Source organism: Opisthocomus hoazin, chromosome 13 (assembly GCF_030867145.1).
Source record: "Opisthocomus hoazin isolate bOpiHoa1 chromosome 13, bOpiHoa1.hap1, whole genome shotgun sequence".
NCBI classification, from domain to species: Eukaryota; Metazoa; Chordata; class Aves; order Opisthocomiformes; family Opisthocomidae; genus Opisthocomus; species Opisthocomus hoazin.
The window spans coordinates 15,224,056-15,237,674 of record NC_134426.1 but is presented as its reverse complement, the minus strand read 5'-3'; the positions used below and the strand labels follow the sequence as shown (position 1 = coordinate 15,237,674).

Genomic DNA, 13,619 nt, shown 5'->3' with positions numbered 1-13,619 from the left:
CTGACCTTTCATAGGGCAAGTAGCACCTAAATATAGAATCTACAATGTCTTTATCCTCTTCATAGAGCTGCTGTTACCCAATGATTATTCTTCCATCCTATAGTATACCCTAGGCAAAATTAAAACGCAAAATTAAAACTTCTTCATCAGCTATGAAAACATAAACCTTCTTCTGTGAAGCTGTTCATCCTGCAACCCATATCTGAAAAGTAGCAGCATATTTGTATGAGGTTCTGAGAAGTTCCTGTGTGACTTACTTTCCTGTTTAGAGTATCATCTTTACCTAAGGAGTACCTTATAATAGGTGTAAAGAATAAGACAGGGTGACAGGCAGAGAGGATGAAGTATGAAGCTTTCTAGAAAATATTAATGATTCTCGTTAGCTTATCCCATGCTCCAAGTTACTAAATAGTTTTGAGAGAGTGATTTACCAGAGTAGACTGTTGGTATCTCAACTTGTCAACCATTTTTCTTTTTTGCTTGCTAGTCCCCTCCTTCTACAAGTGAAGTCACTTAAGGAAGATTTGCAGAAAGGTAAAACTCTAGACTCACAGTATGCATAGTAAAATCATAACAAAGATTATGTGATTTGGCTGTATCTGTGATTGACTAATACAAATATTTTAACTTTGTAAGAAAACCAATACTTTGTCTATTTAGGGATGGAAGGATTATAATTTTATCAGAAAATGAATAGCTAGTTTTAAATATGCTTTTGGTTGAGTAATATGGGATATGGTTTAAACAAAATTGAATTTTTATTTCTGCATTCTCTGACTAGCTTTAATTCAGTCTAAACTTTGTGTTTATCTTGCCTGCTTTGATTTGAATGACTCTTAAATTGGGCCACAGCTGGAAGAAGCTGTTGTCTTTTTCTGAGGCCCTAAGTGTTTCACCACAGACTCACTGTGTTGCTTTTACGTTTGTAAACCACTTGAAACCTTTTAGAGATGTTCACTTTTCTGTTGTCCTTTCTCGTGTTTGTGGCAGAAACTATAAGTGTGGATCAGACAGTTGCACAAGTGTTCCGACTGCGACCATACCAGGATGTCCATGTGAATGTTGTTGACCCAAAGGTCTGTGGCTTTGCAACTTTTTTTCCATCTGTCCCTTCACTTAGCTCAAATCAGAGCCCTGTGAATTTCCGTCCACAGTAGTATTGGGGAAAAAAAGGCATTTATTTTTTATTGAAAGATGTTTAACCTTCTTTCTGAAGAAAATGAGGCTTGGGCATTTGAACTGTTTGTTGTGTGTCTCTGCCTTCTCTCCATGCCATCCCTGCTCTATTTTTGAAGTCTATGGACTAGCTTCAACACAGCTTGGTAGAAATTTAGAAATTTCAAATATCTTTAAATTCCAGAAATTCAGCATAAGTGGGCAGAGTGAAGAGCGGTAAGTGGCCTAGTCAAAAGAAGAGTCGTGGCATGGATTTCTGTTGTTTGACACCAGAGAGCCTTGTAAGAGAGGCATCTCTTGTAAATGTCCCAACTATCAAAACAGATTCAGACAGAGCTTCTGTTCAGCACAAGACAAAAATCTTCAGGAAACGAGGCTTGAACAATGAAGTCATGAACAATGGAAGTAATTTGCTTTACTTGTGCTTCCAATTTGCACTGAGACTTGTAGCACAGATTGAGTCCTTGGGATTTTTCTGGTCACGTTGTGCAGTGTCTTGCAGGTCACAGTAGTTCCAGGTACGTGCACAACTTTGGCAGTTACTCTGAGGGGACTTCCCTTTTATCTTGCATCTGTTAGGAGGATTGACTTGCTTTAAAATGGCCCTTCCTGTAACATTTGGGTTTTACCGGAACAGATTAAAGGGTGCTACTTAGAAACAACCGGTAAAATCTAAGCGCTGTTTTTCTTCCATTTCCCAGGAGGTGACCTTGGACCTGGTGGAGCTGACCTTTAAAGATCAGTATATTGGGCGTGGGGATATGTGGCGGCTGAAGAAAAGTTTGGTAAGTCCTCTACTGTCCTTATCTGTAAGGTTGGGGAGATTACATACCTTTTTCTTTGCTTGCTGTGAAAGAAAATCAGTGTTTTGCAAAATACAGAAAACTGAGGATGAGACCGGTGTCAGCAGCTCATGGGAACTCACATTGTAAGTGATACAGCAGAGTTGGAGAAATGGATGTAAATGTGTTGGAGAAAAAATGAATCCCATAATTTCCTACTCCATTGCAGTAATCTTAATTATTGCCTTGGGCACTGAAAATGCCATTGAGGGTTTTTTTCTTATGTTCTGAGTTTTAATGGTTTACTACATTTGGAAGGAATTGAATCCAAATGTTTTTCAAATACAAGTACGGTAAAGTATCCCCTCTCTGATAGTACCGCTTAATAAGCAACCGTTAGAATATTTCGTTTCTGTATCTCTGAAGTGCAGTCTTTGGCTCTTCAGAGTGCAGTGAACTAGACAAATGAACCCAGCAGAAGTTTGTGTGTATTAAAAACTATTTTCTGTTGTCTGTTGCAGAGGTTCTGTAGGCTGAGATAGTAGTAGTAAATATGCTTGGTGGTTTTTGTGATTTTTATGGCGGAAGTCAGGTGTTTAAGTGTGAATTATTATTTTTTTCTTTATAAATTGGTCTGCTCACTCTGAGCCTACTGCTCTTTTAACACCTGTATCTATTCTTTCTTAGGTCAGCACATGTGCCTATGTCACCCAAAAAGTTGAATTTGCGGGTATCAGGTCAGTGCCTCCTCTGAGGGCTTACTGTTACTGATGATTTTAATGATTGCAGAGTATCCGGTTGGAGAATCTCCTCTGAAAAATCCCTCATGTTATTGTTCCCTTACTCTTCTATGGATGTCTGTCTCCACCACGGGGTGGGGGAAGGATTTTATCTGATTTGGGGTGGAAGAAACTATTAGTAGGACAGCCAGCCACACTTGTTGTCTCTGATGAATGTCAAATAATTTTCCTTTTACCTCTTACAATATTTGCCCCCCTTCCCAAGATGTCTTAGTAGTTCAGATGAGGGTTACTTCAGTTGCTGTTGACATGACATAGGGACGAGGAAATGTGCAGATGTGGAGGGGAACGGCTGTTTGACATCTTTTGGATTAGAGATCAGGTTTTGGCTGAATAAACTTCTGCTCTGCCTTCAAGTCATTCTTGAATACAGATTTTGATACATCCCTTGTTTGCTCAAATACTGATTCTCTAGTCGTCTTGTTCGCTCTGGTTAGCAAATATTGTGCACTCCTTTTCTTCCAGGGCACAGGCAGGTGAACTGTGGGTGAAGAGTGAGAAAGTTACTTGTGGATACATCAGCGAGGACAGCCGGGTAAGATTTCAGGGAGCAGGGGAAAGGAAGTTTTTCCCTTCCTTTCCTTGGTGGGTTTCTTGCCGTTCTATCTTGCTTGCCAGATTTGTGTGGATCATTTGAATTGGCTGTGTTGTAAAGTGAAGAATGGCAATAAATTCTGGAGAAAGAATGATTAGTAAACTTCAACTCTTCTGTGCTGGCAGCGCTAGGAATCACTCAGGCTATTGAAATGCCACCTTGTTAGAGGGGAAATTCCCTATGCTGCAGTGGGGACATTCGTATAAGGTGGTCTGTAGTTAACGTCTGTATTTGGCCCTTTTAATGAATGTATCTTGTTTTAAATAAGAACTTTCATTCCTTTGCAGGTGGTCTTCCGCTCCACTTCTGCCATGGTTTATATTTTTATCCAGATGAGCTGTGAAATGTGGGATTTTGATATTTATGGTATGTTGGTAGCTGACCTGCCTGATTGTGAATGGCAGCAGCTGTCCTTTCTGCCCCTACTAGCAAACTGCCACTACTAGAAAACTAAAATATCCTGCCTTTGGCCTAGGCGGTGCTCCGAGGTGCGCTGTGGGGTCTGCTTAGAATCCTCACTTGCAGTGCCACGTGTTCTGTCTCCTGGGTATTCCATAATTTTCCTGTCCCTGCTGTAGGGCCTGGGTATCATTATCTCAGTGATGAAATCAAGGGGTCTAACTGACTATGAACCTTGGGAAGGTTTTCTGTGGAGATAAACAGGTTTGGTGTTGAGGGCAACTGAAAGCCTGTGTGAATCCTGAAACCAGAAATGCATGAAATTCCTGTGCAAAGAGGACCTTGATGTTTTAAATTTGTCTTGACTTTGGTTTAGCGAGGAAGCGAAAAACGCGCCTTAGCCCAGGTGGTCAGCTAGAAATATCAAAACTTTAGGCATTAATAATGAGTCACTTACCTGTATTGTTGTCCTATTTTTTTATTTTCTGGCTTAATTCTTTAGCGAACCTCTTACCACTTCCTGTGACCATGTGTTTAGGCATATGTAACCGGGCAGCTGTTCAAAACTGAGCAGGGGGTGAGTTGTGCATACTATGCCTAAAAGATAGTACAGATGCTTTCCCAGCGTGCTGCAAATGCGTTGGAAAAATGAATTTAAAGGTCAGATCCTTTTGACAGTAAAAGTCTTGTTTACATCCACTGAAACACAGTCATGCTTTTACATCTTTTTATCATCTTTGCTTTACTTATATTACCATTCATTATGCACACAGCTGCTCTGATTCTTATAAAAATAATTGTCCTAGAATCTCAGGGTTAGGTATACCCCACAGTTGAAGTAACTGCTGTTATTTGAGGCTTTGGAGATGTTTACTTTGCAGGGGACCTCTACTTTGAGAAAGCTGTGAATGGTTTCCTTGCTGACCTCTTCACAAAATGGAAGGTAAATAGCTGCTTGAGTTCATCCTGTTCTGAAAGAGCAAGACAATTCCATCTTAGTGAGCCCATTAATGTGATGGTTTGAGGGAAACCCAGGTTGTGTCAGGCAGTGCTAAGGTTTACAGGATTATGAGAGGTGGCTCCTAGGCATCAAAAGAGTGGTTACTGCGGGTCTGCATTAAAACATATGTGTGCCAAGTGATCCCAGTACTGATCTGTTGTATCTGCTGTGCTTGTATCGCACAATTTGTCTGTGTGGAGGCTCTGACTAGACTAAAGTCACTAAACGTGTGATACGGTTGTTTGTGCTTGTGCAGGAACACACAAGTTTTTTTTTTTAATACGATTTTATTTGCTCCAGGATTCAGTTTCGAGTATTTCCCTGGTACGGTGTGTAGTCTGTTTAGTGCTGCTATCTTGTAGCATCAGGAGGTTCCAGGCTGTAGTATATGGGCCACTGATGATGTGCAAGCTTCTTAAAAGTGAGCTGCTTCAAAAACAAAGCTTCACTACCTCTGATGGCTGAATAACCCAGAGCTGTCTCAGTGCATGATCTGGCTCAGAGCCAGGCACAACTGCTGTTAGCAGTCCTGTAGCAGACTTCCACTGACTTGAGAGAACCGTGTCAGTACTCCAAACAAGGCATATGTAAAATTTGCAACCTAAATTGAAAGGATAGCTAGACAAAGCAAGAGAGTCTGAGATCCTAAATGTAGAACGTCTATGCACAGTACAGCTCACAATGGTCCTGAATGTTGAGGAGAGCAGGAGTGTGCCTGACAGACTTGTCTCATTTTCCTTGTGCTTTTTGTCCATTGGAGAGTTACGAGGAACCCTGCCTGATATGTCTGTAAAATGCCTGTTTGGCTTTTCGTACTGCTGTACTGTGTTGGATATGGGCCTGAGCAATGCCAGGGCTCACGGGGCGTTTCAGGCTTTTCCTTTTGAGGGGATGGCCAGTGTGCTCTTTACAGCTTAATTCCGTTGCGTGCATTAGCACCGTAACTGTTTAGTGAAGTTTTATGTTTTTCTTTCTCCGGAGTTGTTTAGGCATCTCTCTAAACAGTAACAAATAAGAATATCAAACTGCTGTATGTATAAACAAATTGAGTCAGCTGTCTTTATTTTTAAACAAAAATCTTGTATCTTGGCAACTGTAGAGAGGAGTTTCTTTAGAGACTAATGGAGAGTGCTCCTATGAGATGTGATGTAGCCTAGAAGCACAGAATCTACAGGACAGGCCATTCTGTTGTTTCATAGAGGCATGTGCAGCACTCATGCGGATGTATTAATACAGCAGTCTTACCTTTTTCTAGTTACCTTTGATCCTAGGTGTGAGGGTAAAGAGGGTGTTACTATGTCTGTGTACACAGTTTTCTACTGAATGTGACCCTCAAAGTTTTCTTTTTTCTTCTGTTCTTCCTGGACAGGAGAAGAATTGCAGCCACGAAGTGACAGTGGTTCTATTTTCTAGAACATTTTATGAAGCAAAATCTATGGGTATGTAAATTCTGTATTTTAAAGTTTTTGTTTTTAAACCTATCTCCTCGCTTGAAAATAGGTCACAGGCTACCAGTGACATTTTTCCGCTGTTTTTTTTATGCCCATGTCCAAAGCATTCCCTACCAAGCACAGTGGATACACAGCCATTCTTATGAAAGTGCTGCAGTGAAAACCTTGCATAGAAAAATACCTGGCAAATTTTCCTCATATCTAAGCTGTTGTATAAAAAAAGCAATTTTAATATTGTGTAGGAGATCTGATATTTCTCAAAGGTTTGTTTTTTTTTTTTAATGGAAATAACACCTCCTTACTAGAAAAGATCAATTATTTCTGTACAAGAGCATAGGGTAATACATGCTTTTGCTTCTGTTTCAGATGAGTTCCCTGAAACGCATCGTGCATCAATTCGGCAGGATCATGAGGGAAGATTTTATGAAGATTTTTACAAGTATGTCTTTCTCCCAGTTCTTTCACCTCTTGTTACAGTGTATATGCAAATCGGGGAGAATATCACGTTATTAACTGTAGGACCTTGCAAGAAGTTAAGATAGTGAAAAACATCTATGTCTGAACTGGCAGCAAATTGATGAGTAGTCCCCGTTCCGTCTGAGAGTGCACGCACATGTTTGCCAAGTCAGTCTTCCAAGTACGAGTGAATGTTGTGTTGTCTGTGCCCTGTTGGAAGGTTTACATTTTTGGGTAGCTGAAGAACAGATGGTGCCGTTGCTGAAACCGCAAGTGTTAGGTACCCAGTTAGGTACTGGAGCTCTTTGGCTGATGGTCACAGTGGATGCAGCTGTCGAAGCTGTCACTTGGTTCTGAACTTGGGCCTGTTAGCAATCTTGCTGATTTGCAGAACAGTGGTGCTATGTGACGTATAACTTTGATCACCCATTTAGAAGCAAGAGAATATTCTGGCTGATGATGTGCCCAGCTTTGTGTGTGCATCTACACCTTAGTCATTGGCACAAGTATGCAGTAGTTCTAATGTGCTGCCTAGCAGAAGGAAGAAACACTCACCGTTTTGTGCATTCCTTTTTCTATAGTTTATTCATCCCTTGTCACTTCCTCTTCATAGCTTCCTTTCATGATCCTCATTAAGTTGTGCTCTTTCTAGAGTCGTAGTTCAGAATGAGAGACGAGAAGAGTGGACCTCATTGCTTGTGACTATTAAAAAGCTTTTCATCCAGTATCCTGTGTTGGTACGACTAGAGCAAGCAGGTACAAGATTCCTCCTTTCCCATGCTTTTAGCCTTTTCCGTCTCTCTCTTTTTTTTTCTTAAGAGTTGTCTGTAAACTGTCTAGTTTCGGTTGGAGTCTGGTGTTGTACTACTTAGCGCTCTCCTGGCCAGGATATTTTGCTTGGTCTTTCTGTAAGATATACCAATACCAACTTTGCTTGTAGTTTGTTGGAGTGTTAGGATTTACTACAAATACAGTTTTATTATGGTGGTGGGTTGTTTTTTTTTTAAAGCCAGTTTATATGGAGATGGTAATTTTTTTATTTTTTTCTTTCTGAACACTTGTCCAGAGGGCTTTCCTCCAGGTTACAATTCTACCTCGGCACAAGGAAACTACCTGGAGGCCATAAATCTTTCATTCAATGGTAGGTTATGAACAATGCATAAAAATATAGAGGGGAAGAACCATTAAAGCAGCTGCCAACAAATGGATGGGAACTTCTGTTGCCTGTTCTTTAACACTGTGAAGAGGAGGGGAGTATTAGGTGGTTAAGTTATCATTTTCAGTCTCTGAAGAAATTGTCTTGTATGTCTCTGGAAAACCGGTGGCTCTCAAATAGCTGGGTATTGGGTATATCAGGGTTCAGGAGCCTTGTCAGGATGACTTTTTCTTCTAGCTGTGTATCTATATGAGAACTTCTTGGAATAGAAGTTGAAATTTTAAATTATGGAAGTATTTAGAAATCAGGTTAGATCAAATGTGATTTAGGTGAAGCTGATCCATCTTGTTTAGCAGGGAGATGGATTTGATGGGCTGGAAAGGCTCTCCAAAGAGCTGCTTTTTGTCATTCTGTATATAAGATGTCATTCTGTCACCCTGATGGCTGTCTTGTTACTCCCATGGGAGGGAGCACAGGATGTTATTTAAAATGATTAGTAATGGACTTTACCTTGTTGGGGTTTTTGGGGGTTGGTTTGTTGGTTTTGGGGTTTTTTTGAGATGTTTTAAAGGAAACACTAAGCTTATGAGAAAAATATTCCTTTTTATGTATCTGGTTTACATGTGTATTAACATTTATTGGTTGGACAAGGCTGTATACAAGCCCTCTCAAGCCTGCATGTGCTTTGTAGAAACTTGTTTAAAACCACTGTTAATAGTCACCTCCCTTGCTCTGGAAAAAACCCCAAACATCCAACATCTTTTTTTCTTCTTAAGTTTTCCCTAATTCTTTCTCCTAGTGTTTGATAAGCATTACATAAACAGGAACTTTGATCGGACTGGCCAGATGTCTGTGGTTATCACACCTGGTGTGGGCGTATTTGAAGTTGATCGACTCCTTATGATTCTGACCAAACAGCGGATGATAGACAATGGTAAATAACTAACAATAATGTGCAGTCTTTATGAAGGCAAACAGATATATTTGGAAAAACTCTAGCTTTTTCTTGCTGTGGAAAAATATCTATTGTAACTTGTGCACTCTGGGAAGAGGGGTTACAGCTGGAAGACTTGTGTCTGCGCTTCGTATTGAAATGGGCAGATTTTCGGAGAACTTAGAGGCGTTTAATTTGTTTTGTTTGTGATAGAGAACTTTGTCCATGCAGACCTTTCCTTTCAAGGATAATCTTACATGACTTGTATTAGTTTAGAAGAAACATTCTTATATCCCCAGTGGCCCTGTTGGTTTGTAACCATACCACAGGACTGTTAACTACCATTTTCAGTATAATTACATCTTAAAATCTGGTAGGAATACACACTGGGCCTTGAGCTCAAATTGATGATTTTGTTTGGCTTAGCGTATCAGCCCTGCTTGGTAGATAGCTGAACTCTACTGTTCTTTGTTTACAGGGATAGGTGTGGACTTGGTATGCATGGGCGAACAACCATTGCATGCTGTACCACTCTTTAAGGTAATGCATGCTTCTTTTCCCATCTCTCTGCTCCTACTAGAAATGTTACTTGTTTTGTAACCAGCTAGACATGGCTAGTTGCTATGCTTTTGAATTACTCTTACAGCTCCATAATCGCTGTGGACCTGGTGACTCCAGATTGGGTGATGACTACAATATTCCGCACTGGATAAACCATAGGTTGGTGAACTCTGTCAGCCTTTACTAAACACTTCTGATTTTCTTTCCTCTTTATAATCTGTTCAGTTCTCTTTCTTCTTTCATTGTTTATTTCCTCTGCTCTCCTTGTGAAGCAAAGACGTGTATTACAATAATCTTTCAGAAGAACTGGGAATGTTCTTGCAGAGCTGTGGGCATTAATACAACGATGTATGGCAATGATCATAGGCAATCTGTGGAGCAAATGGTCTTAATCTTAAGCTCTCTTTCCAGCTGCCTTAGTTCTAGCCTTCAGCTATGCTCGAAGGAAGTCAGGGAACTAAACAAAAAATACAGTCACTTCAACTAGATTGGTTATTAGTGAAAACAACTGTTCTTTTGGGATGTATTTATGGGAGAGAAAATGTGGATAACATGGATAAATGTTGGAACAGTTGCAGGAAACACTGAGGCTCAGTGTTACACTGCTTCACTCCAAGACATGGTAGGTTTCTTTTCTGCTTTCTGTTAAACATTCTGTCCCAAAATACTCTCTCTTCTTTCCCTACACCTAGAGATCAGGGCCCAGGATGAAAACTACCCCCTCAGTCCTTGTGGTGCTTTAGGATTATTTTTTTTTCCCCTCTCTTTTAATACCTCATTCTATCTGCATGTGTTAATTGACTGTCTTGACCAATTACCATTCACGGGTTGCTTGTACCCAGTATTTTCGAGTGGCTGGAAGGCATCTGATCTTCGCCATACATGAAAAAGGTGTTTGAAGGCTTATAATAAGGCAGGGTTTAAAAGATTCGGATGACAAGAAACAGGTCTTAATTAATACATTATTTCAAATGGGTGGAGGTCCGTAGTTTTCAGGCAGCTGATGTGAGTTATTGCTGTCGTGTAAATTAGGGAGAGAGTCGTGTGAGCTGCACAGTACTGTATAGGCAGTGGAAGTGGACGCCTTTCCGTAGAAAGAGGGAGTGAACTGGGGAATGTAGATGTAAGCATATTAAGAAGAGGTCTAGGCTGAGGCTCTGTGGGAATCAAAGGCTCATCTATAAGGAAATAGTAGCTTCTCTCATGTTAACCATCTGTCAGTGTTTTCCATGTGTATCCCCTTTTCTCCATCTAATAGCTAGTCCAAATTCACGGACTGTTTGCTGTGTAGCTGACCAACTATGTTCAGTTCTTAGAAGACAACTGAGCCACCCTGTTTTTCCTTTCAGTTTCTACACATCCAAAAGCCAGCTCCTGTGCAACAGCTTCACTCCACGGATCAAGCTGGCGGGAAGGAAAGTAGGTGCCTTTCTGATTTATCTTTTCTTTTTACTGGCTTGTCAGATACCTTTTCAGATGCCAAGCATCGGAGTCTTTCTAGAAAGTATTCCAACAGCTGCAACTAAGTTTCTGTGTTAAAAGACAGTGAAAGCAAAGCTGTAATGACTGTTGTAGCGATTGTGAATAAGGGACTAGTTTGGAGGTCTTTCCTTTCTAGCATGAAACTAGGTTTTAGCCACCATGAAAAGCAGAGTTTCATTCTGTAACAAAGAACTTCATGGACAGGAAGAAAGATGTTGACAAAGATGTGTTTTTACACAGGTTTGTGACTGAGTATCAGTATATAATATTCCTGAAGTGGTCTGGCTGCCTTGTTGATTCAGCAGGATAAACTTTAAGCTTGATCACACTGGGGGATATTTCCTTAGAACATGCTGACTGTCTACCTTCTCTCTGTCTTTTGTCTTGCTCTCTCTTTTTCTTTTTTGTTTTTTGTTGGTTGTTTTTTTTTTTTTTTTTTTTGTCACTTCACACTTCCTTTGGACCCTCTAGCCACTGACTGAGAAAGCAAAGAATAACCGAGATGCCTGTGAGTAATTCTGTTCTGGAATGATCTGTCCCAATGACCCCCAAACTAACAAACTGCTGTAGGAAGACAATGACACTTCAGCAAAAGGACTACTGATGAGATGCGGGAAGGGACAATTGTTACAGAAAATCATCAAAACCACACAGTGGTAATCCAGGATGTTAATGTGCATGTATTAGTTGCCTTCTTGGCAAATAACTGTTTCTGCCCTGGCTGCTTGTCACCTGGCTAGAGGAATAGATAGTATCAGGCTGGTGTGCCAGCAGTATTGTTGGTGGGAGTAGGACAGGAGGCCGTTCACTGGCTTGGGGTGTTGTCAGTGCTCTGAATGCAGAATTACAGTGGGAGAAACCTGCATTCTTCTAATACTGCCTCGTTGCGGGAAGGGGTACCTTTTAAAAGTGAGGCTGTCCGTTCTTTCAAAGGCGCTTCCTTTTGGAATAGGTACTTTTCTTAGTCGTGGGAGTTGGATACTTCTGATTTGCAGATCTTGAACATTCTTGAAAGAAGCTCCAGTGCTATATGATTTTCATTTCAGCATTAGGGACTCCAAAAGATGCTGAGAATGCCCTGCCTATCCAGGTAGATTATGATGGCTATGATGCCCAGGTGTTCAGACTGCCAGGCCCATCCAGAGCCCAGCGCTGCACCACTTTCAGGTAGGAGGCTTGTGGGTGTGCTAGTTCTGGAGTAGCCATGTTATGGTGTATTTCTTGATGCATAAAACGCTTTGAGAAATGTAAGTTGTATTATCTCCATGTGCTTACAATTGAACAAAAAGCTTTATCTGTAGCTAGTACTTAAGGCTGTTTGCCTGGTATTTTTCTTCTAAGATAGTGTGTGGGATCTAGGAAAAGGCAGAAGTACACATTTTGCTTACATTTTTAGTTTTGTCTGCAGTAGAGTGAAGCTAGTCTCTCTTGCCAAGTTCCTGGGAGATTTTGCAAGCTGGATAAGAAAGTACTTGCACAGAATTGTAGACATAGCATTAGGTTGATGCGTTGCTTAGTAATATTAGGGGACCTAATATATGCTTATAAATATCTGCAGGGTGGGTGTCAGGAGGATGGGGCCAAACTCTTTTCAGTGGTGCCCAGTGACAGGACAAGGGGCAATGGGCACAAACTGAAGCAGAGGAAGTTCTGTCTGAACATGAGGAAGAACTTCTTCACTCTGAGGGTGATGGAGCCCTGGCCCAGGCTGCCCAGGGAGGCTGTGGAGTCTCCTTCTCTGGAGATACTCAAGACCCGCCTGGACGCGGTGCTGTGCAGCCTGCTCTGGGTGACCCTGCTTCGGCAGGGGGGTTGGACTAGATGACCCACAGAGGTCCCTTCCAACCCCTACGATTCTGTGATTCTGTAACTGGTGCTGAACGTAGAGTGGTGGGGAATCTTCTCTGAAAACGATGCCTTTCTGAATGAGAGAAGAAACAGAGAAGCTGAGTGCAGGTTCTCAAATATTCCATGGCCTTTCCTCTGAGAACAAAGACTAATTATCCTCAGGTCCTGGCCAAATTCATTGAACAACCAATGAATTTTAGTGCTTTTTCAGGAACACGGGATTGATGAACTTGTTTTGAAGTGTTTTTTTGCTTTCTTTCTTTCAATAGTGTTGTGTAAATCTGAGGAAGCTGTGCATGTGGACTCACTTGTTAATATGAGCAGCTTGTAGAAATCTGTGCTGGAAGACACGAGTACAATTTTATGTAGTTAATAATTCCAAGTAGTTTCCCCACAGCTATGCGTTCCTAGCACTGTAGGCTCAGGTCTAGAATCTTCTAGACCACGTCTGTACTACCAGCTTGGTGTGGTGTCTTTAAAATTACGTAGAGTTGAGTGTGCTCTTTTCACAGCCATGTTGCTAGAAGCATTTCAGTGTTCTGTTCTTCTTTGCATGATGCACAGAAGTATATAGTACCCACATAGTCAAAAAAGTAGTGACAGCTTCCTTGTAGTCCTCTTGTTGAGTTCACCTATTGAGTCTCTTACATGACTTGGGCCTGTTCAAGCTCCTTGATAACCCAGGAATTAATGTTTTTTTCATATCGCTGGACATACCTGTTTATTTTCAGCAGGTCTGTGAGGGAGAGAGAAAGCCGTACCAGAAAGAGCTCAAGTTCCTACGACGTCTCCTGCAGCCCGTCTCTGCAGAGCCGCCGCACCCTGCCCCCGGAGGAGGTGAGGAGCCAGGCGTCTGATGACAGCTCACTGGGCAAGATCTCCAACATCCTGATGATCCCGCGGCCTCATCTGCACCAGTGTGAAGTCAGCAGCTCTTTGGGCTATACCAGCACCAGAGGTCAGTCTGAGGCCGTAGGTG

At 41.4% G+C, this 13,619-nt stretch overlaps 1 protein-coding gene across 14 annotated transcripts in view; it reads left to right on the top strand.

Moving 5' to 3' along the window:
• Window positions 1–13,619, top strand: part of DEPDC5 (DEP domain containing 5, GATOR1 subcomplex subunit) — a 48,141-nt gene that overhangs the window by 2,411 nt on the left and 32,111 nt on the right. For 10 of the 14 annotated variants that reach the window (XM_075434333.1, XM_075434332.1, XM_075434336.1 and 7 more), the window contains exons 4-21: window positions 488–534; window positions 991–1,076; window positions 1,878–1,961; window positions 2,646–2,695; window positions 3,224–3,293; window positions 3,641–3,719; window positions 4,634–4,695; window positions 6,122–6,191; window positions 6,570–6,642; window positions 7,312–7,415; window positions 7,726–7,800; window positions 8,615–8,749; window positions 9,228–9,289; window positions 9,396–9,469; window positions 10,660–10,729; window positions 11,264–11,300; window positions 11,839–11,959; window positions 13,372–13,598. In XM_075434333.1, the coding sequence (XP_075290448.1) occupies window positions 488–534; window positions 991–1,076; window positions 1,878–1,961; window positions 2,646–2,695; window positions 3,224–3,293; window positions 3,641–3,719; window positions 4,634–4,695; window positions 6,122–6,191; window positions 6,570–6,642; window positions 7,312–7,415; window positions 7,726–7,800; window positions 8,615–8,749; window positions 9,228–9,289; window positions 9,396–9,469; window positions 10,660–10,729; window positions 11,264–11,300; window positions 11,839–11,959; window positions 13,372–13,598 (1,526 nt within the window). The remainder of the gene's footprint in view (window positions 1–487; window positions 535–990; window positions 1,077–1,877; window positions 1,962–2,645; window positions 2,696–3,223; window positions 3,294–3,640; window positions 3,720–4,633; window positions 4,696–6,121; window positions 6,192–6,569; window positions 6,643–7,311; window positions 7,416–7,725; window positions 7,801–8,614; window positions 8,750–9,227; window positions 9,290–9,395; window positions 9,470–10,659; window positions 10,730–11,263; window positions 11,301–11,838; window positions 11,960–13,371; window positions 13,599–13,619) is intronic. The other 4 variants (XM_075434344.1, XM_075434339.1, XM_075434343.1 and 1 more) reach the window with 1 other exon arrangement.